This window comes from Centropristis striata, chromosome 5 (assembly GCF_030273125.1).
Source record: "Centropristis striata isolate RG_2023a ecotype Rhode Island chromosome 5, C.striata_1.0, whole genome shotgun sequence".
Taxonomy (NCBI): domain Eukaryota; kingdom Metazoa; phylum Chordata; class Actinopteri; order Perciformes; family Serranidae; genus Centropristis; species Centropristis striata.
Window position 1 is genome coordinate 31,327,192 of NC_081521.1, and position 26,963 is coordinate 31,354,154.

General features: G+C 39.2%; 1 protein-coding gene across 1 annotated transcript in view; it reads left to right on the top strand.

The window, feature by feature from the left end:
- The first annotated feature begins 8,563 nt into the window (after positions 1-8,563).
- The window catches only part of hspg2 (heparan sulfate proteoglycan 2), a 97,635-nt gene continuing 79,235 nt past the window's right edge, over positions 8,564-26,963 (top strand). The window contains exon 1 of the mRNA XM_059332419.1: positions 8,564-8,954. Within this exon, the coding sequence (XP_059188402.1) occupies positions 8,886-8,954 (69 nt within the window). The 5' untranslated portion in view covers positions 8,564-8,885. The remainder of the gene's footprint in view (positions 8,955-26,963) is intronic.

Below are 26,963 nucleotides of genomic sequence, written 5' to 3' on the forward strand. Positions count from 1 at the left end.
TGTATGTCAAATTTGTGCTTAAGTACAGAACTTTCCACAAAACTGAAGACAGCCAGTTTGATAAATTGGGTCAAAACAGCAAGTTAACTTTATGGCTGGGCATTATAGGTATCCTACATTTATGAGTTAACTGATATAGGAGCCATTACAATATTACAATTATTCTTGCTGTCATGAATCCAGGTGTGTTGTAATTTATAGTAATTCCTCAAGGACAAGAATCTGCAGAAGTTAATTCAGCCGCCTATTTTATTAGTGTGTGTTTGGTTTATCGTTTGTCATCCCAATTTTCCTTTGTGTGTCTGAATGATGTGGTTGCCAGTAGAGCGGAAGCGGCGCGCAGTAAACTAAATCAAACGTACCCTGATTGTTGTCCTCTGCGCGCGCTCTTCATTGGACCAATCACAGCCGCCGGCGGTGTAAACAAGGAAATGGCTAATTCTTCCATCCACAATATGTGCACAGCACAGCTGAGATAGCCTAAATTAAAAACGAATGTCTAATATTTCCCACACAAACAAGCTAACGTTATAATTTTACTTTAATATACGAGAGAAATCATTGCGAATATTTTACCAAACTGACTGACATGGTAAGAATAAATTCCTTCTAATTCCTCCCTATCAAAATATAAAAAGTAAAATGTTTACATTTTTGTAATAGAAGGGCGATATCATGGGTGAAAAGATAGCCCAGAGTCAATTAAGGTTAAACATTTTTTTATTTGAAAAAAAAATAGGTCTTTAAGTTTTCAAATATGTCATAGCACCATATCTAAAAAAAAAAAAAAAGAAGATTTGTTTGGAATGTACTTAAGGAGGTATTTTTTAATATTTTTTTTTAATTCAAGCAACAATACCAAACAAAAGAGCACATTTGGCTTATGCACCCAACACCCAGGCCTCATTGTTCCTTGTCAATATGATATTTGTGTCTTTAATAAGATGTTTCTATCCACTTTAAACCAACAGAAAGACATGCCAGATCTGTATTGCAGCATAAGGCAACATAGTTGCTATATTTTACATCTGCTTTGTTTATTTTAAAATGCAAATGATCTTTTCCTTGTATTTATATGTCAGAAATATGGCATGGGAGCAACAGCACTCAACTCCAACAAACCAGCTTGGAACAATGTAAGAATAATTTCTTCTGCTTTCATGTCTGAAACTTGTTGAGTTAAATTAAACTGAAGACATTGCACTCATGTATGTTAAGCAAACTGTAATCCTCACCTTCCAGCAAATCGAGCATGAAGTGCAATCTCTACCTAAGAAGGATTATTCAGCAATATGATTGCAGACCATCACACTGTCTTATTGTATTGAGGCACAGTAGGTGCTTTGTCTTTCTTCTTAGAGCAATTCATCACATGAAGCATTTCAAAGTCTAAGCTATAATATTTATCTCAGCTTGAACTTGGAGATTACAAATTGATAACAAAAAGCCTTCATTGTAAACTGGGACATGGAAGGTCTAATAAAAGACACAAATAAGTTGCATTGTGGTAAGTTTAGGACCTGGTGTTTTCAGGATTGACACAAGTTCAGGATTTAAATCTCTGTCTAATAGGAAATATTTGTTGTGTGTTGTGTTTGTCTTCGAGGTAAAAGACACTAATGTTTTGTCACTTGATGAGACAGAACAGTTAATCGTGTTTCTATCTTTACTTGATGCTTCAGTTGGTTCTTTGTAAAGTAATTTTACTCTTCAGTGTAAGGCCTGTTCTGACTCCAGTAGAGGGCGCTTTTTGTTCAAGTTGACTGCGTTTAGTAGGAGAGATCTCTTCTCTCTCTCTCACCCCCGCTCTCTCCTTGTAAAGATTATTTTTTGGCATTGTTATTGTTGTTGGACAGTTGGCAGTGAAGGGGAAGACAGGAAATGGGAGGAGAGGGGGCGGGAGGGGTGTGACATGCAAGAAAGGTCCCCAGCTGGAACTGGAAGGGATGTGTGTGGTTACGTGGCATTTGTTTCTGAGATACATCTCTTTCATTCAATTTAATTGATTAATTGCCATTTTTTTTATTAAGTAAAACAATGAGTGGAGAGGAACAACTTGTAGTGTACTTGAAAAGTACACTACAAGTGAAGAGTACACAACAGGTGTGGAGCAGGTTTATTGTATTATAATATTATATATATATATATATATATATATATATATATATATATATATATATATATATATATATATAGTATATATAATATTCTGCCTTAATTTGGACTATTTGTTCCTTTTTTGTCAAGTCATTCATGCTCTTCCCCCTATCAAATCATTTGAGCATCCCTTTCATAATAAAATCTTATGAGTTCAGATTCAGATGAGTTGTGAGACCTAATGTACTGTATGCTTATATACATGCATATATACAGTATGGTTTATAGTCACAGGTGCTTCCCTAGCACTGTAGAATATGTGGATTAACAGAATGTACAATTTTAGCAGATCACAAAGTAGTGTACCTAACAGTGCTGGCAGGGCAAACCCAAATGACTTTGTGTATGGAGGGGGGAGCTAACAATGAACCTACTGCTTAATAAAACTAATAAAGCATGTGTAAAATACCACTGCTAATTCTACTTGGGACACTTAAATATTATACACGCACCTAAACTAGTCTCATAGGAAACATTTATTTTGAAATATGTGTTTGTCCTTGAGTTAGAAGAGACACATGTTTTGTGGTGTCCCCTGATGCTTCCCACTGGCGGAGCAGATGACCAGATGCACTTTGTTGTCCTTCTGCAGCAACTGTCTTAGCATGTCCGATGAGCTGGATGCCAGAGTCATGCTGCTCATCCCGAGTGACATTCTGGTTTCAAATTTTCCCGGTGTCTCTGTGTTTGAATGCTTGTATGCATGCACTGCATTCATGGATTCATTTTATTTGGATGCACAGCTATAGATAGACTTTCTATGTATGTCTTCCTAATGACTCTTTGACCATGTGGCAAACAAGGTGTGAGAGACACCCAGTCGGGCTCCTGATAGGCTGAGACACAGGACTGTGTATATATGAGGAAAATCCTGCCAGCAATGAAATGTAAATGATGGTGAGCCTTTCTCAATATACCAGCACAATTAGCTGGGGCCCTATTGAACTGTCTTGACTATTTTGTGCTCTTTTTTTTTTTTGGCTTGACAAGAGCGTTTCTGGTTCCTTTAGCTTATTCTGCAAATTTTCAAGCATAAAGGCAAAGATTACTCAGTTCCACTTTCAGGAATTGAGTCAGTTTCAGTGCTATATTTATTTTTATTTATATATATACCTATATATTATATTTATTTTATATAGTCACTTCATTGTGGCTGTGCAATTTTGAAACAATCTGATTTTTATGTGTAATTAATAGTTTTTTCTAACTTAACTCTTACCACTGAAGGGTAGGTGTCAGCTCAAATGTTAACTGACTTCAGGTTATTTTTTAATGTTCTTGGTCACTGTCAATTTTCAAGATTTATTCTAAACAAAATATTTTGAACTCTCAAAAGTTGTTAAAAAGAAACACCCTTTGCTGACTCTTTTTTTAAGTCTGCCCTTATTAACCAAATGCTAATTTCTTGGAGTCATTTGGTGGAAATGAGAGGCTGAGAAAGCCATGACCCATATATGAGAGTTGATTGAAATAAGGGGGTAAAAATGTGTGTAATCTTCCAGTATAACTTGTAAAATGTGTATCAGAGTCCAAGGGCGTTGTACCGCACTGAGAGCGGAACCATTTTATATTTCTTGGCTGATCCGTCGGTCATTGTCACAGCTGTTTTCTGCAGCTGCAGCTCCAGTTGGCAAGACACACTGTGCTAGAGTGAGTCATCTGACATCTTCACAACCATAGCTCATGGCTGAATCGAATAATGTGTACAGACTGCAAGCACAGCAACAAAACTGGGAGTCGATCAGATTTGGCTTTGCTCGCAGACCGCTCCTAAACTTAAAGTTGCGAAGGATTTGTCTCACAATACTGACATAAAGCTGTTGCTTCTATCATTTATTCAGCTCTCTCCAACTCATCGGCTGTGTTAGCATTCAAGCCAGAGATAATGAGACATTAAACTTTTGGTCTATATTGTTATTTTTACCATTAATTAAGATTATCTGGGCAATAGATACTATAAACAGGGTAGTTAAACAGTAATGTACTTTATTTGATTCTAAACTCCAGTTTGTGAGTCACAGAGAATTTGGTCAGGACACAACATTTATTTAAATGGTACATTGGTTTTGGGACCTATAATAATGGGTTGAGACAGTTTTGACTAAACATGTTCGACACAATTTTTCCAGTCCTTTTCTGCAGACGGGAGGCAAGGGAGGAGTCCTTAAATCACACTACTGTGGTCAGTGAGATGCCTCGAGTATGCATTCATGGTCAAAGACCAGACATTATCTCTCTTGTGTATTCAAGAAGTCTAGAGAGCATAGAAAGAGATCTCTGCTCGCTCTGAGACCTGCAGCTGGCTTTGTGATCCAGTCTCTGAGATTAACTGCATTGTTTATATGTGGTGTTCTTGCATATCCTATCAACAAAGAAGTGCAAAATGAAATAATAAATATTGCAAATCTCTTGTCACACATTGCATATGACTAGGTAACCATTCATTCATTCGTTATCCTTATCCGATTATCTGCACTCGGGTCGCAGTGTGCTGGAGCCTAACCCAGCTGACATTGGGCAAGAGGCGCGGTACACCCTGGACAGGTCGCCAGACAATCGCAGGGCTGACCTATAGATACAGACAACCACCTACGGGCAATTTAGAGTCACCAATTAAACCTAAGTGCATGTTTTTGGACTGTGGGTGGAAGCCGGAGTACCCATCGAGAACCCACGCTGAGACAGGGAGAACATGCAAACTCCACACAGAAGAGCTGCAGGCAGGAGGCGAACCGGCAACCCTCTTGCTGTGAGGCCACCGTGTAGCCACTAGGTAACCAGCTCAACATACACATCTCAATAAGTGTTCTTGCAGGTGTAAAATCCACAAAAAATGTATGTATAAGTCTGAAAATAGTATGTTTGTGTTTCTGTCTTATCAATCATGTTGTGACCTTCACAAGACGTATTTTGTGAACCATTGCAGAGGTCCCGTAAGGCTCCTTAATGTCTTGGCCAAGTCAGAATTTGACACATGCCTCCCTAATTTATCCCTCGTGTTACATTATCCATCCACCAACCACATGTGTGACATCACTAGTTTGGAAGCAAATCATGGTCGGAAATGCATCCCAAACAACTGTGATGTGAAAACATGAAACCTCCAGTACAGCATAGTTTGACTCGACACAGCCAAAAGTGATAATGAAAAAGTGCTTCGGTTTAGGGACAAAAACTACTTGCTTAGGCTTAGGAAAAGATTGTGGTTTTGATTAAAATTAGTACATAGCACCGGAAGAGATCTCAGGGGCATTGTCATGTTGTAAAGTGAGACTTGCAGTAAAGACGGCATGCTGTGTCACCTTCAAGACTGCGGATAGTCCCTTCTTACTTAATTGCACTTTCTACCTATATTATTGTTGTTAGATCACAATTTTACGGAAGTTGGACAGCTTGTTTAGAGGCACAGTTTCTGAATACCGGCTGCTTTTTAATACTTTCATAGTACTTATATATCACCTAGACCTGCATTATAAGCTTTTTGTGATTTAGGGATAAACAACTTCCAGGCCACCCTGAGAAGACGTATGTATAAGTTTATATGTAGACTGCAGGGGTCCCAGAATAATCTTATTATACAGTTGACCAATCCAAGGTGTAGTTCTGGGAGATACCAGTCCTATATGTGGAAACACTGGTATTTGTGTCTTTTATAGGAGGTGTATAAGCACTGTTTTTTATATGCCACTTTTTACTGCTGTTATTTATTAGATTCTATTTATTGAATTTGCATAAGCCCTTTTTAAAAAATTAGGTGATCTAACGGCTTTTACACTGTATGTTTGTTTTATGTACTGTATGTGATTGTATGTCTATTTGGACGTTGGAGTCTGCAATAAAGTTTTGATTGATTATAGTTAAGAAAACGACATAGAATTCTCACACATAATTGGGGACCTTTAAAACATGTCTGAATAGAGCAACTTTCATTTTTAGATCACGACTATTTTAATCTGCAGGATTTAGATTGTAAAGATGCAAATCTCACAAGTGCTGCATTCATAACATACCAACCAACTTGATAAGCCTATTCTGTTCATGTCACTTTTAGCCTATTTTGGTGAGCAAATGAGAAGAGCTCCAATTCTATTCAGGGTTCAGCTTCTAATTGGCAACAGCTGCCTCTGAGTGTTACAGTGTGCTCTTTACACCAATGACATGAATGGACACAAACATAAAGACCTCCTCACAGCTCCTGACTCCAGTCCTGACAAGTAGTTCACCACATATTTCTGTGTGTGGTTTATATTTAGGACATGTCTCAGTTAATTGTCTATTTTTACTAAATGCAGTATTAGTTCTTATTAGCCACTGCATGGTGAAGTCCTTTAAGTGTTCAGTGTAATGCCTGTTCTACCTCCAGTAGAGGACGCTAATGCTCAAGTTTACTGTATTAAGCAGGCGAGAACTCTTTTAACTAAGTGAATTAATAAATTAATATTTTCTAAAGTAAGGGAATCATAGTCATTCAAATTACCAGAATGTTTCCATAAAAATGTGTAAACACTGAGTGGAATGGGACTACATGTCAGGATTGCCAATAAGGACTTTCAAAAAATATTTGTCTTGAGGGCATGAAAAGTACATGACAGGTGGAGCAGGTTTATTAGCCAGTCAAAGAAAAATGACAAATCCCAGGATTAAATCTGTTCTTCTTTGTTTATATACATTTTTTAAACATAAAAGATAACTTTATGTCACTGCCATATCATTTTGTCATTCATACAATAAAAATAATGTTTAATGCTTTAGAACGGTTTATTATAAAGGTCCCTGCAGGAAATGTTATTATAGGACTATTGTACTAATATGATATATAGGACAGAAATTATTCAATACATCAGTGATGGAATGTTACAAAGTATATTTACATTTAATGCTTCTTTAGACATCTCTGCTCTGCTCTACATTTAAGATAAGTACTTCTACTCCTTATACTTTGAGTCCATTTCACATATTTTTACTTAAAAAAATTATTGAATTTAGGAATTGTATTTTTAAGTGAGTCTCTTTAGACCATTCTACTTTCACTTAACTAACAACTTAACTAGAATACTAGTGATGGAAAGTAACTAAGTACATTTTGTCAAGTACTGAACTTAAGTGCAGACACTTGAGTAAATATACTTAGTTACTTTCCATCACTTTGGGGGTACTTTTACTTAAGTATTTAAACTTTATGGTGCTATACCTCTACTCTACTATATTTCAGATGCAATAACTGTAGTTTTTACTCAACTACTTTTATTTGGTACCTGTAGTCACTGGTTACTTCTACTGCAGATGAAGATTGAAAAAACTATAATGAGCCTATTGTATATTGTTATACAGTACTTTAAACCACCCAACATATAAAAGTTGCTTTATTGCAGCCAGCAACAATATTAAAATACATCCTGTGTCTTGTTGCATAACAAACATTTATCTAAAAGTAGCAAATATGTAACGACACCCACTTTAGCTGCAGAGTGAATATTTACTTTCACACTTTAATTAGGCTACATTTAGCATATTTCTGTACTTTTACTTAAGTAGTATTTATAATTTAGAAATTTAACTTGTACTGGAGTATTTTAAACCACACTATTTTCACTTGCTGTAACTGAACAATCTGAGTACCAATGTTTGAAAGTAACTAAGTGCATTTACATAATTGCTGTAAGTATGATTTTGGGATACTTTTACTTGCAAACTTAAATTGTATGTACTACACGTCTCCTTCATTACATTTAGAGGAAATGGTTTTTACTCCACTAGGCCTACAGTTCCTTTGCAGATTAAGATAATAATAAAAAAACTAAAATGAGCCTTTATGCATTTTCACACAGTTAACTAAACCACCAAACATTAAAAAAACACAATAAAGTGGCTCTATTGCGGCCAGCTACAATATGTAAGTACATCTTGCATGTTACTACGTCATAAATACTAATCTAATAGTAGCAAATATGCAAAAACAGAGCCTACAAGTTGGCTACTTACTTTGCTACTTTAATTATGTTCTTGCTTATTTTACAAGCAATATTATAGAATACAGGTGTTTAACTTGTAACACAGTATTTTTAAATTGTAATATTGCTGTATTTCCTCGAGAAAGTAAAAGCTGTTTTTTCGGTCCTTCAGATCTTTAAGCCTTTAAGTCCGTTTGGGGATCTGATATGAACGCTACAGAAGCATTTCTTCTGGACCTACACACGTGAGGAGTGTGTGGTGATGTAAAGAGCTAACATGGGTCTCCTAGGTGGCGTCTCCCCACACTGCGATTAGCTGTCTTCTCTTTCAGCACTCCCTGAATTCCATTCCGCCTTTTACTTTTTCGGCTGCGCTCTCTCTCTTTCTCTCTCTCTTTCTCTCTCTCCCCCGCTCTCTCTCTCTCTCTGCTATATCCCAGCACAGGACTTCCCAGTGACTTTGCAAGACTGCATTTAGCCCCACTACTAGTCCCAAGTTTCAGAGTGTACAGGAGCAAGTTTGGAGCCTCTCCGAGTCGATATTTTACGTCCCCGTGCAGTAAAAAACAAACAAAAACAAGCGGGAAGAAGGATCGGTTTTACCTGTTGATGAAGTCCCACCGGGTGTGGGACGCAGAGGAGCAGTCGGGATTCTTCACAGAGAAGAAAAGTCTGAAATAGGTGCAGGCAACACACCGCTCCAGAGGCCAGGAGGAGTGAGGGACCTCGGTTTTTCCTTTCCCCCAGCATTTGCAGCCTGTGCTGGGTTGGTGGAAAATGGGCACTCCGACCACTTCGATCTGTGGACTTATCCTCTCTTTGATACTCACATGCCAGCTGGTTACTGTAAGTGAGCTCAAACTTTCTCTTTACTTTTCACTTTTTTAAACTCTCCTCTGCTCTCTTTTTTTACGTTTCATTCATCCACAAAACTGACCTATAAAACCATTTTATCCCCCCAGAGGTCAAGGCAAAGTTGCAAATCACTGCTTTTATGTCCTATTAAAGGCAAAAAGAAAAGTATGAGGCATGTGTTGATGTTACTATTTATGTTCAGTAAATACTGTGGTCTGTTGGTGGTGCAGGGCTGCTCATGCAAGTGGCTGTATAACAGATTCCGGTCCACACATTCAGATCAGCATGTGCTGTAAAGATGCTTTTAAAAGGAATATGACAAACTAGAACCTGCTGTTGAGTGAAGCCAGGCTAAGTTTGTCCATAGAAACAAGCTATTCATAGTCTCCCCTCAACTCCTAAACCTTCTCAAACTTAGTCAGACTACACTTTTGCAGTGCCTGCACTGCATGTTTAATTTTACGTTTGTATTTAGTTGGCTTTATTTTGTGAAAATTTTGAGCAAAACATGTCTGAAAATGTACATTTATTACTTGTTCATTCTTTGTGTTCTCACACATTTGATTGACTTCTTTACTTATCTTCTCTATTCATGAATCAGTCCTTCAATCCTTCAGAGTAAAAGTTGGCTTTAGTTTGTAAAAACAGAAAAGAATAATATTAATCCACTCCTCTGTCATTCAGCTCCATCCTCGATCTACTGCAGCTGGGAGAATGCACCATATTGGGACTTTTCTACCAAGTTACAGCCTCACAATTCACTATTATGCAGTCGGACAGCAACTAACAATAATTTTCATTATTGGTTATCTTTTCAATTATACACAAGTTCTTGGGGCCCAAGATTATTTCTTAAAATTGCTCATTTTCTCTGACCAAGAGCTGAAAACCCAAACATATTTATCTTACAAGTAGCAAATCCTCCCATTTGAGTGGCTAAAACCAGAACTATTTTTGTTTGACAAATTACTTAAATGATGAATTGGTTATAATTGTTGCAGTTTAACTTTTTAATTAGTTAATTATCCCAGCTTTAGTATACTGCCTGTGCACTGATGAGTGTTTATTCTAGCGTTATTAATGATATTTGAGTCTGAAATAAGATGTTTTACTATATCTGTGGTATGAATCAAGACTGTTGCTTTGCTGCTGAGAATAGACTCCCCCCACCCTCCAGAAATCCCATCTGATCTCTCACCTTTATGCCCTCCAATAAACAGAGCTGTCATGGTTGAGATATCTGTGACTCCTCTGTGTTGATTTGATCTGAAGGAAAGCCTTTTTGAATGATGGGACATAGTTGTGGCAGCAAGCACACATAAATCTTTCACCTGCTGGATATAGAGTGTATGAGCGGTAATATTCCAGACGTTTGGAAAGCCATAGTGTCAATGACTTCAAGGTATATTTAACATCCAGTGGTGACATGCTATCGAGCCGTGAACCTTTCCTGTGAATGACGTGATCTATCACTTTGTGAAGTTGACACAGAAGGTGCATTACCTGCACCATCAAAGGCAACACAAGTTATGTATCTTTAATATCATCGAACCACAGAAGCTATCCAGTCCCCCAGAGGGCCATCATCATCCGATGTGTCCCAACACTGGAAGGTAATAGGAGATGGCCTCTACTCTTTTACCACAGCCTTGATTGACTACTAGGCCAACAATACCATCCTAATTCAATTATCTGGAACCACAAGCATCTGTTTCTTGCATTATGACTTTGAACTACAGCAAGCGGACTGCCTCTTGATTCAATTAAGCACACATAGTGGTGTTACTACGGGCCCTCCTTTCTCCTCACTGGAATGTCAGGGTCATGCACATCAACTCAAACAATCAAAGTCAATAAAACCTCTTGATGTGTAAGAACTCTCCATCACAAATGAGTACCCGTATCCTGCTGTGAACCACCAGCACTACTGGTGTGAGAAAGGATCTGAGTCAAGTGTTTTTACAGCTTAATATTATTGAAAAAACTCTAAAGATAGCCACTCCCAAATCGTTTTGGAGTTTTCCAAGTGGAAATGGATTGATACGGTCAGTGCTCTTTGCTTCTGGTCTTACTTAATCAAATAAAAGAACTTGAGGCCACTTTGTTGTCTGATGTATGACATCAGACCAACTGTGAGCGCCACTGCTGACAATTTTGGCTCAGAGATCTCTCCCAGTATAGAGTGTCACAAGTGTCCCTTGACTTCATTGGGGGTTGGATGTGGGTTGGGGGAAGGGCGGCCTGAATTCCTATGACTATATAGTCTGCAGAGCGTGTGTCGTTGGTGTAAATTGTTGTCTCTTGTGTGTAACCCAACCCCTTCATTCGCTGCTAAATGTGATGCAGCAACAGTTTGATCTGATGATTTATTTAGTCTATGCTTGGTAGTGTATCGACTCTGCGCGGTGGTCGGTCTCTGTGTGGCGCCTTGTTGTTTCGAACCGGGCTACCTGGTGTTTAATTCCCTTTCAGAGTAGATGAGGACTCTATGGACTTGCAAAGCACAGCAGTGCAAACACCAACTCCACTCCACAGTTTGAACAGTAGGGAAGGTCTGCCCCCTCCAGACCCATTCACATAATTGCTTGAAGACTGGGTTCAGTAAACATTGCATTGTTGAATTATAGCCCCAGGGGAGAGACCATCTTGGCTGATGGGACAATGCTGCACTGAAGTGGCTCGCCCCCTCCTGAAGCACATTGGCACATATGGAGTGCAGGCCGGCAGGCAGGCATTTGTTGACTCTGCAGTGAGGTGTGACTTGGGCCGGTATAGAGGTCAGAGAGGTGAGGACTCTGAACCTGACTCTGTTTCTCTGTTCAGTGGGGTTCCTCATGATTCATTCACAGTCAAGATTAGCTCCCACGGGACAGCTTTCTTTAGATTTTCACTTTTAATTTGTGTATGTAGTTTCATAAGTCATGCTGCTTCTTTTTCTGAGACGTCACACCATTTTACTGGACCATTACCTTCACTTTTGTCATTGCAGTTATTCCAGAAAGTTTGCCACTCCAAGAAATGAAATGTTGCACATAAACAAGACCAGTATTTGTTCAGCATTCAGTTGGCTTGACCGTTTTCTTTGTTCTCTCTGTGGGAATTCCTCTACTGTTATAATAGTTCCATTGGATACAGACGCTGAAAATATTCCTTTTTAGTTTGTGCTTCTTTTCCCCCCTACAGAGAAGAGAGACGGCCATTGGTTTTGATGCAGCTTTTAGCTCAGTAAAGGTAGAAGAGCACACCCTCCTGTGCCTGACTGAAAGGAACATAGCCTCAGGTTACATTTCCAATAATGCTGCTGTGCTTCATATTTTTACTATACCTCTTTGGCAGCCATTTGTTAAAATTATTTTAAATAAAGTATACAAATAATAATCACTTAGTCTGAACTTATTTGTTGTGAAAGTTACATTTCTGTACCGTACTGATTCAGTGCAGGATTTTCATTGAGCATTAACATTACATTACATGATTTTGTCAGCAGTAATGTGTGAAGTTTACAGTAAAATTGGTATAAACAAATATTGGTATGGTCCTTTAAGGGTCCACAGTGTGGCCTCATCCGATTCCATATGCAGATTGCAGCCAATGCCAGTTTGTATTATCTAAATATAATCAAAAAAGGCATTTTCTTGAGATTTGCCTTTAACTTCACAGATAAGTGTAAGAATTTAGATTACAGCGATGCACCAAAGCCTTCAAGATGAATAAAATATATTTGGGTTTTTCACCCCACCCTCTCATTGGACACACCCTCACAACTCTGTGGCTTCAGTAATGTTGCACTTTCATGCCCAAAGTCACGTCGGACAGAAGAGCCGACTCCAAACACAGCTGCACCTCAGCTGGTACAGCAGCAAACGCTGTGCATGTGCTGACATGAACACACATACTCTTGATACTGCCTGTTGTAACTAGAGTCCCACTCTTTCCATTCACACATTTCTGTTCTACTCTCTGAAGCATGTGCCAGCGGATGGCTTTTGTTTCAAACAACAATTTTATAGATTTATGTATCGTCCATAGTCATCTAAAGCTTCTGTCAGGTCAAGTGTCATTCTGTAATTCAATCTTTAAAACTTTACATGGAAGAAAGTATGTGCAGGTAATACTTTTTTAGCCATTAAACCTCTCTTATGTCTTTTTCTTTTTTAACCTGCTTGTTAAAAATGTATGATCTGTGTGGTGTGGAAGCAGTGCAGCCTAGCGATTAAATTGCTATCCTTTGAATAAACAGGCCAAATAGAGTAGAGTACAATAGAATACAATACAATAGAGTAGACCAGAATGGGCCAAAAACCTTCTGAAGTACCCATGAACAAGACATTAAATCACTACCAATTTCTTGACTTTGCTCTATCGTGAACCCTGTAATCTCACTTCTCTGCTGTGCAGCAAGTACTTAAGGGATTTCCTGTCTGGAATCATTAAGATAGTGTGCGTTCGCTATTTATATTGTGGTATTGTCCATATTCAGAAGTAAAAAAAAAAAAACATGTTCAAAATATTGATAGCAGACAAACAGTTAAAAAAGCCCTTTGCCTGCTTATTTTTTTCTTAGTAAAACATGTTTGAAGTATATATCACTCTTCATTCCTGTGTTATGGAGCTACAGATGCAATAAACCCAGCAGAGTTCATGTTGAGGTCGCAGGATGTCCTGAGGACGCAACACAGTCTACACCGAGAGCAATAAAAAAAAGCTAATGGTCAGAAACTATTTGGAGGTTGCAAATCACAAATGTCTGATACTTTCCCCATCTTACTCAGTCAGTGTTTGTATGAAGAATATTGGAATTTTAGTTATATACCAAATTAAAAAACAATATTTCTTTAAGGTTAGAATTCAATGTCAGAATTCAATAAATTAGTGGTTTAATGGTCGTTTTAATGTCACTAGTCACTCTGCTCTTCTGGAAAAAGTGAACTCTAAATCAAACAGGAGTGTCTTTGCTTGATAAGAAGAACAAAAGACTGTAATAGACTGTTACAGAATCCTGACTGATTTGCCCCATCCTAAACAGCTTTCCTCAGTCTTTTCACATTGCAGTAATGGGCTTTTTCCCAGGCTGTTCCGAGGCGAGCACTTATTAGGGATTCATTGAAATGCTAAGTTAACTGTGTTACACTTTCCCTTTGAAGGTGCTCTATGGTTGTCTGTGTCCTTTTGAATTCGCCATTGTCTTGGCTAGTGGCATTGATGTGAAGTCACTTGGCATTCTGCTTTTTCCTCAAGGGAGCTCCTGCATTGTCTTGTATGGTCCCTCCCAACCTCTACAGCTACTCTAATGGGGGTTGCTGCCCTTTTCACCAAAGACGTTTTTGTGTGTTGTGAACAGAGTAGATTTTTTTCCAGGGTACTTAAGTTTGCTGAAGGAATGCTGTCATTAGTTTTACTCCATTGTCTTTTAAAACCAGGTTTGACCCTGACATCCCGTGAAAATATCCCACCCTGGTGTCTTATCAGAGCTGATGATGTCTCGCTCCCTGAGATTAGTATCCCCCAGCCTCCACTTCCTCTTACTGTACGACAAGTCTCTACCTGCGGAAACAGAAAGGCTGCCATCTTTCCAAGACTTTATTGTAAACTTAAGAAGATGCAAATTCACCTAAGCTGCTGTTAAACCCCTAATGTTCACAGAGGGAGGTCGGCAAGTGGAATTTTGCAGGCTTCAGGGTGTAATAGCTCAGTGAAAAGTAAATGCGGAGAAAACAGCAGCTTCCCCTGGTTGCTGAACTGTATTTAATTCAGGAGCGTGTTCCTAGCCAGACACACAAGCCTGCTGCTCTTCAGGAGCCTAATTAGCCAACAACTTCACAATTAGAGATTTTATATGTTTTGAACACCAGAGCTGATTAGCTAGAGCTGACTATTGTTCTTATAATGAGCTACAGAAAATATAAAGACTAGAAAGACCAAAACATGCTGAAAACAAAAAAAACACACCGCTTGAAAACAGAAACAAATATATAAACTAAGCAGTAAAGCAGATCATTTAGAAGTCTTATACAATTCATATTATTATGCTACTAGCTCTATCCTGCAATGCAAGAAAAATGCTGTTCCATGGATTATCAGGTAATTCAATATTATAAATTACCATCTTTCAATGGAATCATATATCAATTTGATATGACACACAGTTATATTGGCCACATTGATAATAAAAAGCACTAGGGCTGGGCAATGTGATGATATATCTCATCAAAACCCCATCTATCATATATATATATATATTTCTACATAATTTCCAGCACAATATTGCAAAACCAGCGACCACATTGTGTGACGGCAATATTTACACAGCAAAATCTTATCCAAGTGGTTAACCACCCCTATTTCAGCTTCAGCTTAGCACAATATCACGTATGTAGCCACCTATTCAAGACACCTTTGAGGGTAACTAATGGGGGCATAGTGAACTTCAGTTTGTGGTATGCAGAATGCTTGGTGCCCTGTGACTTAATACCATTACAGACAGCATAGCAACAGGTAAACTGCAACAAAATGTATTCAAAATGCCTTTTAAGCCACTGTTAAAATTAAAATTGATAGAAGTGTTCTGTGCTGTGCCCCTCACTGAGGCTGCAGAGGGCCTCGGGAGAAGAGCTGCACCAGTCTGGTCTGTGTTATCATGTCAGCAGCTGTCTCACGAGACATAACAACTCTTTCTCTTTGTTAAACACACATCCCCACACTTTGTGTTCCCTAAGGAATTTTTGTCTGTGTGTCGTTTTCACTCTCTGTCCTTTCCTCCGTATGCTCACTCTTGCTCGTAGCATTTACAGTGTGCGAGTCCTTGAACATTGTACGTCAGTGGTAAGCTGCTACTTATATCACAGTTGATGTGGAGAAGTAATTTCTACCTGTCTGACCACTTACATCTCCAGTGTTAAGGAAGGGAGTTTGGACAAGTGATTTGCTCCACACCGGAGCAGGGTTTGTGGTTAGGAGGTTGCTGGCCCTCCATTGTTTTGGTGCAGTGGCTTGTGATGGTTTAAAACGTTTGTCTCTTGCTGAGTCACCATCCTGTTGGGGAAATGAAACCTGGAATAATCTACAGGACAAGAGGACCCCACTTCCCCTGAAGCAAAGTTTATTCAGGCTTTCCTGTGCACAGCTCAGATGGCCTGCTCTATATATACTGAAAGAAATAACCCAGTGTTTTTGTTGTTTTTCCAACCCCCATACCGACTTTTTCCCCTACCTAAATCTTTTCCTCTCTGAAGTGTGTTTATATTTGAAAATCCCCATAATCTAGTCATTCCCATTTTTCTGCATTCATATCTCAACAAGCAAGTCTTATTTAAACATATCCCCCGCGTCTTCAGTCTTTTTTTTCATGTGGATAAAGATAAAGAAGCATTTATCACAGGTTTTATTTCTTTCCCTGCACAGTATGAGATCTACTTCATTTGGAGTGTCTGCCAGCTGGTCATAGAGTGCGCTATTAAAGTGCACAGAAGTTTTGACAAGTTTTTCGTAACTTGGCAAGTAACAAGCTGGAACTAAGGATTAATGAATTCCCCTGGACCTAATTATGCCAAAGTACAAGCCCTTGTTGTTTTTATTTTTCTCTCTCAGCTAAGATGTGATATTTGAATTTCCATCACAGTGTGTTTCGGCTGAGCAGAGCGGCATGGTTGGAAATTTTTTCCATTCAGGTTTGCTGCTTTTGAAGATGCATGTTCCATGCCATGAGCCAAACTGTGTTGTAATGGAAAAGGTCTTTAATTCAGACACGCAGACGCTCATTCACATACTGTATTTTTAATGAAAAGTAAATACAGTTCACAACAAATCGCAGAGGCTTTGATCTGATCTCAGACTGTTTTTAGTGAAGCAGAAAACTTTCATCATCATCAATGTTCTGCAAATGTGAATCTTGGCTGCATCATAAGTAACACAATAATAAATTATATTTCTCTTATTATAATAAATCAAATAATATCATGTTTGACTTTTTGCTTTGTCTCTTGCCTGTAATAACTGTTGCTATGCCTGTTCCATTCCTTAATACCAATAAGAGCAGGGCTTTGTCTGAAATAGCTCAGTACTAGTAACTAGTAATGGCTGATGTAAACCATGATATGTCATTTTTTAGTGTGTCCAAATCTATAGAGAGAATTATTAGTGGGTTCAAAGTATCCCATCATACATTGTGAAAAGTAATGCACAACCAAATGGTCACTAACCAAATATAGCCAAACAATCATGCAGTGCACTGAATGAAAAAAGGCAAAAGATAGCATTGTACAAATTAAACAAATGTCGGTTTTACTTTCAATAGTATGTCAAATTTTGTTTCTTTTCAGTTTCTTAGGCATTATATAAGTTTGTTTTTTATACGTAGCAAAATTAAATTTTTGTGCAACAGAAGTGCTAGAGAAATATAGTCTTTTTATGTAATTCTCACCAAAATGCATGTCAGTTTTTATTTTGGATTGTCCACCAGCCGACCTGGCAGATCTTGCACATTTTAATTGTTCAACAGCAAAGACACAATTAATGACGCCGAAAAAATGACTCGATTTGTGTCAGAAAGTTTTTTTTCATTTTGCAGAAGAATGAGTGAATATCTCCAGACACTGCCCAGGACAGGCCTAAACTCTGCTACTACATGTAGTAGCTAGTTAGCTGTACATGCTAACGTTTGCAACTTGCGTTAGAGAAGACAAACACACTACAGTGCCATGCATACTGTCCTGGCTTGTTTAAAAACCCAAAGAAATGTCACGTTTGCTAGTTTAGGTTCTTCCACTTCCATGACCACTATTTTTCCAACTGGATTTGTGTTACCGTTACCAGGAATAGAAGCCATTGATAAGAAAGGAATGTGGAACCTGTTGGTGTTTGAGCGTTTCTCCAGATTAAAATCACAGCTTCTTGTATGCTGCTGGAAACCATGACCACTGAGCCTTCTGATCATTTTCAAATAGACTTTTCTTGAAGCCGTTCCAGATAACCATCAGGGAGAAGCTGAGTGAAGGATTTCAGATATTATCTTTATTCATGCTTATTATTGCCAGCCAAATACAAAGAATTACAGAGACTCCTTAACCGCCGCGCTGACTAAAGTAGCTTAGCATCCATCATTTGCCCAGAGGCTTGACAGTATGCGAGTCTACCCAGTACCTGGCAGGCCTAGGGACGCTGAAGGTTGGCCTTGTAACACAGTTGGTAATGCAAGGGGAATTTCTGTGGTTTAAGACTAAAGTGGCTGTATATAATTTTCTCTCCACCCAAACCATCTGTTGATCCGGTGGAATGAGGACTCATCTAAATACACAGCTTCAGGGCTTGTTTATCTGCCTCTGAAAGTCGCAGTTTAATGTTGATCAGAGAAAGCATAGAAAGCGACACAACAGATGAGGAGATCTGTTGGACAAATACTGATTTCAAAACCAACTTAAAGTTCACCACTGTGTATGTGTCATATATCTGACAACACTTAACGTCTGTGGAAGCATGAGTCAGCCTCAAGACGTCCGCTTACAGTAAGTTGCTGGTGACCGCCAACAATGCCTTAACAACACCACATCACTCAGGGGAGTTATGGGAACAGCAGCTGTTAACTACTGCATATTTGTTTTAATTTTTTACATCAATGCAGAGTTCCAGTCCATTTCAGATTTCTTTCCTTGATCTCTTTTTATAACCCTGTGAGGTACATATATATTTGATTCGCTTATCTAAATTACAGATCTTGGTCGCCCTTGAGGTTCTTCCGTCATCATCAGAGGCGGGGAAGGCCTCACTTTTCCGTTCGTCTTCATGCAGGCAGGACCTCCAGCCAAGTCAGGCAATTATTGCTTTAAAAGGGGTAATTAAATGGTTCTTCCCCTGAACTGAGGGCCTGTGTGATTTATGTGGACTGTGAACACATAGAAGAAGTTCTTTCAGCTGTGCCAGGGCGAAGAGGCCCTGTCTTACCCACCAGGCTCCACCTGCTGAGGCTCTATTATGACCCTGTCATGGGTACAAGGGGCGTAGATGGGGGCACACGGGCTGAAATTTGGCACAAACACGAGACTGCAGTCAGATTCTCTGGCACAGACATCAGTCTTGCCTGTGGGCACATGGTTAACCTCAGTCTGTTGTTTCACCAGGGCTTTCCTGGTGCAGGAATAATGGAAAACAAGATTTGAGGGAGATAATAGAAGAACAAGAGCAGAGTTGTTTTTTCATGCCTATTTGTTTTTTAGAAAGGGCCGGCCAGACAGGCGGAGATTAGGGTCTGATCAGCCCTGGGTGCTTTGTTTCTGAGGGCAAGTCAGCACTATTGCTGCAGCCCAGAGGTGGAGCTTGTCCTTCTCATGCCATAAACCCAAAATATAGACCTAGTCTGCATAAAAATGTAAATGCAACTATTGTAAATGTTCTGCTGCAGACATGCTCTGTCTCTCTGATAGATTTCATGTCCACGGTAATCACTGCAAATATATATATTTTAAAAATGTCTGGTGCATTTCTTCTTTGCAGGAAACTCTTGAGTGTCACCCCTGAATCTACTGTGTGTATGTTGGTGTGTAGGATATGTGGAGGGAAGTTGCACTTAAGGTCTGATTGACACATTAAAATGTGTTTCAGGGATCAGTGGAACCATATTTTTCTGCATGCAATGTCAGTCATGGCTCCTCCTGCTCCACTCCAGCCCTCTGGGCCAGAAAACTTGGAATTAAGTTCAGGAATGAGAGCTGGCTGATGTGAATACCTCAAGGTTCATTTGAAAAAAAAATCCAAGCAAAAGAAATTATAGTGCATTTTATTTTTAACTCTTTTATTCATGTAAAAAAAATGCTGCTACATTATTGCGAATTGTCTGAGACAGCAACATTTTACTGTTAAGAACTGTCAGCTGGGTCAGAATGAGTAATGTAACCTCACTGGTGAAAGCTGAGTCTTCAATTACACCTTTTCTGCTCTTTTTCCATGAAAGGTCATGAACTGGCTTGTGCTGGCTTGTCCATTAGCACAGTGATGAGTCACACCTCGAGCAGACTGCAGTTAGTTTCACTGCCGTCTCTCTTATACCTGACTGGTTCACTTTGCTGATTAACCACCGGAGCTCTGTGTATTTTCACACGAACACACGGGACCCTTTGTCTATAATTACCTCTTATTATAGTAGGAAATGGATCCTTCACATCTGCTTCCAATGAATGGCCAGGTTAGCCCTCCTGCTTTCTTGTATTATTGCATAAACCCCTGGCAAACAGATGTCTTTGTAGGTGTGAGCACACCTTCAAATTAAGGCCTGTTGTTGAATTATGAGGACAGGTGAAATTCGCCTGTCAACTGCTGAGAGGAAGATACTTCCAGACTTTGTTTATGGTTGTCAGATGTTGGGCCCCTGGGTTTGTTGTGTAGTTGGTTCAAAGCCAAACACATTCTGAGTGTTATTAAAGTAAATTATCTAGCCAAGTCTTCCCCCCTGTAGTATTTGTTTAAACTCGGGTTCTAGGAAGATCGAAATCACAAAAAATGATGGTTCTGATTACAATTGCAGCCCATTTAATAAAGTCATCCCATGTGTGGACAACAACATGGGCTGCAATAGGAAGCAGGCAATGTGGATGCGGGTGTTTGGGGCCTTTAGTAATAATTTTCATACTTTGGACTGATCTATGATAGTTTATCAAAAACTGTTTAGTCAGGCATAATTAACTTCTCTAATATCATTTATTAGTGTTATAATGACAAACTTTGATACATACCACAGTTACCTTCATGGAGTAAGGCCTCCTGTTTAATTGACCCAGCTTTTTTTGGTTAACTGCTGACTTTTACATCCTGCTCCTGTTAATTGTAATGGGAGCTCTTTACAAAGCACAAGACCGGGATCGTTAAAAAACCTCTGCTTGCAGGTAAATGTTTGCAAGAAATGGCCTCAATAAAGGTTTGTGGTGCCAATTAGCTACCGAATGTTAGTATTATTACTCATTAGTTTAGGCACAAACATAAAAAAGAATATTATAGGATGTTTGCATTTCAGCCACTCTGAGAAAAAAAACCTCACACAGTTGCACCCTGGGGCTTATTTCTGTATTTTTAGCCATATTTTCTATAGCAAATTTAACCAACAGCATAATTGCAACGGGACAATGTATTCATCAACTCCATTTTTTTATGTTTTTTTTTTTTTTACCATTGACCCCTATCCCTTTTTTGGTGAGCAAGAACACAGCTAATAACTATAATAGTTTCTACCATTTGGGACTTTCCATCTGTCCATTGTCTGCAAGGTCTGAACTTGAGTCAAACTGAGTCAGCTGCATGAAAATTGCATGTCAGAGTATACAAAAGTTGACGCAGAAAATTGCATATATTCACCTTTTCCTACAAAGCAATTTTATTGAAATGTACATATTTTCCTGCGAAATTTAACAGTTTGGCTGCTGGTACATACTGTATCTGTGTAGTATGAATATTTGGCATTAAGTGTGCATCATTGTAGTTAATACCCTTGTTTTTATATCAGTTTGATATTCTGTAACCTACAAGTAAAGTAATTAGAGATTAATCATATTTGCTGACATACTGTAAACTTATCATCATTGTGATCTGTTTTTGTCTGTTTATACTGTCTGGAATGAGGTCTTTGCATTTAGGTATTGTCTCCTTCTGAACATCTAAGTAGTTTATTTTTGGGACTATCTTGTGGAGGAAGGGTAAACGAAGTAAAGGAAGTGTTTAAATTAGCTTAGGGATTTTATCTGGCTCTTAAAGCGTAAGATCCAGCAGGCGTGGTCCTGTCTGGGGGAATTCCTTCCCCATCAAGGCTGCTGCCAGCCTTACTGAAACACTATTTTATCACACTTATTAACCAGGATATACATACAAGCAGATGAGCTTTGAATTTTTATATTTATTGACTCATTTAATTAATATGATTGTTTCAGAGGGGGCAATTATTTATCATGACAGCTGTGACCACATCATAACCCGCTATTCGATCTGTGTAATAGACTGGTGAATGATCCCTGCAGGGGAACAGTCTAGACAGGAAGATTCTTCGTCTAGGTGAGCTAATATAATGTAGGTTATTTTGCTGATACAGTCAGTAACTAAATACAGACACTAGTTTTATTGCATGACTCATAGCCAGGGGTTTTATCTTAAATTAAACAGGATAAGTATTGGCGAGATTGGAAAAACCCTTAAAAGCAGTAACAGGGTATCATATTCACTCCTTCAGCTATTGTGTTTGAAGGGGAAATTCTGATATAAGTGTAAAATTTATAATAATATTAACATTAGCTCGGTTTACTCTTATATGGTAAGATACTGTGCAAGGCGTCGGGCCTGCAGAACTGTAAATGATGCAGGAAAAGTCGGAGGCGTCTCAAGAGGCTCTTGTTGAGCCCCTTGTTGACCTTGGACAAAAGTAATGAAGGGACTTCTGTTTATCTCCCATCCAACAGCTTTTCCCCTGGCCCTCGTTCATAACCATATCTTCATCCTGCACTCTCAGTTTGCTTATCCAAAGTCTGCTCTGAGACCGACTGACTTAGGGTTTGGCTGGCTTCGATTTCCATACTTGTTTCTAAAGTTGGAGGCACTGCAACAGTATAAGGAACTTCTTATGCAAGTGTTCAACTGTTAAAACAAAAGCTTCCTCAAAGTGATTTTCTCATAAATGCTTTCCATTAACAAGGGAGAGACTGGCCGCACATTTATGTTCTTACAAAGATAAAGAAGTAAAACATGGTAAAGATGAAAATGAAACCACTGTTCATCCCTCATGGAATGAACAGTGGTTAGCCAGAGGAACATAGGTGAACTCATTTTTATTATGAATAGGATTTCTGACCTAAGAAAAAAAGTGATTTACACCTGGAGAAATCCAACCTCCACATCACTGGGATTCCCCAGATCCCTCTCCTTGAACTAGTTTCCAGAACATAATCCAGTTCTTTGCAAGTGTCCTGCCCCTTGATCCTTTGTTGGGGGGTGACAGAGGGAGTCTAAATCAAGGGTTTAGAACTGTGAATGGAGAAGGTGAGAGCCAATCAGAATGAAGGCATTTTATGCCGACAAAGTGGGCACCTGATCCCCTCTCACATACCGAACCCAATAATTGGCTTCAGGAATGTTCACATTTATCTGCTTTAGGGTATGGTTAAAGAAGTAAAGCTCGCTGGCTTTTTGGAGGGTGGTTAAGATTTGCCTTGATCCTTGGGTTGAGAGAAATAAATGACTTCCTTCACCAAACATAGAAGACAACGTGCAGGAAAGTCCCTTGTTAGGCTGAAGCTTAAGGTCACGTCTCTGCTAGCCAGAGTGTGGGGGCAGATTTGCTTCAAAACATTCATGTCTATTTTTGGTCATTAAAAATCGGACACTGTCAAAACAAAATTGCTAAATTGAGTTTTCTGGAAGACGGTGAAGCAAAGTTTAATCTAGTATAAACAGAAAACTGTGTTCTGCATGTAATGTCTTCTGACTGAATCCCTTTCTCATGAGGTGCACGTTCTCACTGTTAGGAGCTCATAATACCAATTTGAGGAGATCTTGAGTCGTGTGCTTTGCAGATGTGGGTGTGCCGTTATGCTGAGCACCAGTTGGCTGTGCCTCCACCACTCAGAGCGTTTTCTGAAACATGGCTTTCTTCAGTGTTTATTGGTTCTTGTCCAGGCCTAACCTCAAATGGGGAGTTGAGGGGGTTGCCAACCACAGCAGCAGACGGCCTACTGTGCTGAACCTCTCTGACGATTGGCTCTGGAAAATGAATGTGTGGGATTTTTACATTGGGGAAAGCATTGCACAAAAGCATCTTTGACTGCTACTGTAATGGCTAGAAGTTTGGGGGAATGTGCAGTGGCCAGCCTGGCCTGGCCTGCCAGTCTTTTACACTGGCAGGAAATAAGTTAATACTAGGGTTGTCACGACACTAAAATTTTCAACTCGATACCGATACTCAAAATGCAACAGAAATATTTTTTATAAACAAGAAAAATGCAACATGTAAAAATTCCCAGAACCACAGGTTATATATTTATAATAAAAAAACAGTTGTGCAAAAAGAAACTGCAACTATGATAACAAGCTTCAGATACTCGATACATTTGAAAATGAGTATTGTATCTGGATATAACGTTTTAGTATTGATACTTTTTTGAGTATCGATACTTTTGACAACCCTAGTTAATACAGTTTTGCAGATGGTAGGACTTTAGTAAACTTGACTTTTCTGATACTGTACAGAGGTCTGGGGATGTCTCCTCGTTGGACCTTACCCGTGTTCTGTCCTGTACCCATTCTGGCTGCAGGGCCTCTAATAGAGGGTGTAATAACACCTGCAGCTACGCAGCTCCTGAGGTATTTTTATCTCCCCCTGGAATTCCACCTCTGTTCTCCTCACAGAGCTAAATGCATGGCAACTCGGTCATTGGTGGTCCTTGACACAAATTTAGTCACTATAGTCACTAGAAGTGGGGGAAAAATCAATACAGCATAGTTTCGCGATATTTTGTGTGGCAGTATTATGTAGATTCATGGCCGCCAAGTCTCGATATTTAGCTTTCCGACGGCCAATGGGCAGTCAGTGTTTTCGCCTTTTTTTTCGAAGGCCATAGCAGGAGATACTGGTATCATATGAAACTAGGAGATCTAAGGAATTTGTAGGTGCTGTAACGCTGTAAAGTTAGGTTTTTTTGAATGTTTCATTAAAAAAAAAAAATCAGAGCAATGAAGCTTAAAGTTGAGGAAAGTTTGCGAAAATCCTGCACTTGTTGTCATCCATACATGTTTGTTATCAGTTCAGTTCAGTTTGACTGAATACTTTGTTGGTCCGTCTGTGGGTTTGACTCTCATTGTGGAGAAATAAAAAGAATGAAGTGAGATGAATAGACTGAGAATTTTCTCTTATTTGACAAAGCGATTCTTAATTGAAGTTATTTTTGTGGACACAACAGTTAAATCGCAATATATTGTCTCACAATACTCACAATATTGCAAAATGCCTAAAATAATTTCATATCATGATTCAAGTATCAGGATAAAATTGTATCGTGGGGCCTCTGGTGATTCACACCTCTACGATTCACCTGCCTTGCTACATTCTTGCTGATGGCTTGCAACATTAAATCCTTGCAGGACCCGGTGCAAACTTCAGCCATTGATATTGTAAGTTTTGTTAACAAGTGCATGATCAAAATGAGAACAGCATTTTGTATCAAGATGTTGTAAGTCACCAGCAGCTGTTCAGTTACTGGGGAAAACCCGCCACTGGATCTGTATTTTCGGCCTTCACCAGTTTTCCCAGCCTTACTTAGAACCAAATCCAAAAGGGTGGATGACAGATATGGTAACTCATAACTGGTTTTGGGTTTATTGCCATGGAATTAGCATTGTTCTGCCAAAACATATTTTAGGCTGTAATGGGACAACAGCTGAGGGCATTCATAATAGAATTATTGTGACTGTGACTATGATTACCTTATAAAAGAGTTCAGCCATTGAACTTTCCCATGTCTTTTATCTGCAAGACAAAGAAGAGCCAGTATACCAGGGGTAACCTGGGTTTAGGCACAGATGGGCCATCTATACTACGTCTCTCCTAAAGCGTTGTAGGTCTTTCTAGCTGTTCATGCTATAGATCCAACTGTAGGAGTCAGTTGACATTAAACAGAAATAATCGAGTCATCTGATAGGTCAGGTTGACTATCTGTATTAGCAGCTTCATGCATAGTAACAAAGCATTGATAGGATAAAACATCAAACTCCAGCTACAGAGAATACCCTTGTTTATACCTCAAGACAAAAAGTAGTCTCACATCTTTTTTCCTTCTGTAGTATCAGATGACTTTCCAGTGCAATGTACCCGTTGTGAATGGCTGTGAGTAGTGTCAGCTATGTTTCATATTTCTTTTTAATTGTTGACTGTAGGCACTCAGCCCATGATACTCGCATGGATACTTTTTTATTACTTTTTTTATGCTGGTCTGTGTGGGCTGCGATGAAAGCTGACCTTTTCTTGCTGCCCATGGTTATTTTGTGCTGTTCTGCATGTGAGGCCTGGCCAGATCTGATCTCTCCTACTCTGTTCTCTTGTCTACTCCCACTTTCGGCGTTCCCATGGTGCACAGGTTAGCAAAAACAGCTGTCAGGTAATTTCCAATGGGGGAGGATGGGGGCTCTTGAAAGACAAGGATAACCTCTGAATACCTTCTCTGCTTCCTCCCTTTGATGATTTTGTCAACATCAGACTCCAGTGTCTTGTTTGCTCTGCAGTACAGAACATCTGGAGAGGAGCATAGTTGTCTTTTCTGCTACAGCCCTATTATGTTTATATTAATGGCATAAACAGCTGAGAAAGAATATATTTGTTCTCACAGTCCATCACTTCTGTGGACTTTTTTTTAGTCTTGGCACAGCCAAGTATTAGTGAAAAAGTTGTGGGAAAAAAGTAAAGACTTTGATGTGCAGATGGCGCCCAACAACAGAGTTTTGTTCAGCTAACAGCAGGTTTTGTTGTGATGTTAGAAGCTCAAAGTGCATCTTGGGTTACAAAACAAAGACTGTTCAAAACTCATGGTTTGAGATACTCAACATGTTGGAACTGCTTTGCGTTCCAAAAGCTTCACCATGGTACCCTGCCAAATCCCAGTTAATTATGAGATCGCCATTCCAAATAGCATGACCTTGGGAACTGATGGAAAGTGGCTTTACCAATATGAAAATATTCCCTCCGGCCAGGACGCCTGGAGGGTATTCTCTCCCTGTCCAAAAGGTCTGGATGCTATTCTGTTCTCACAAAGTCAGCTCATGAGTGATCTATTATTGTTGAGATGAAAATTATTCTTTTCTGCACCTCAGTAGAAAGCTTTGCATATGTTGCTACTCTGTGGATCCAAATGATTGCTGAAATGGTTTCATAAGCTGCATACTCAGAAAGATTTTGCCTACTTAGCCCACTTTTCCCACACAGTGTAACCGTGAACTAATCGAGTATGATACACAGGGGGGGAAGTAAGTTGACAGACTGGAGCTAGC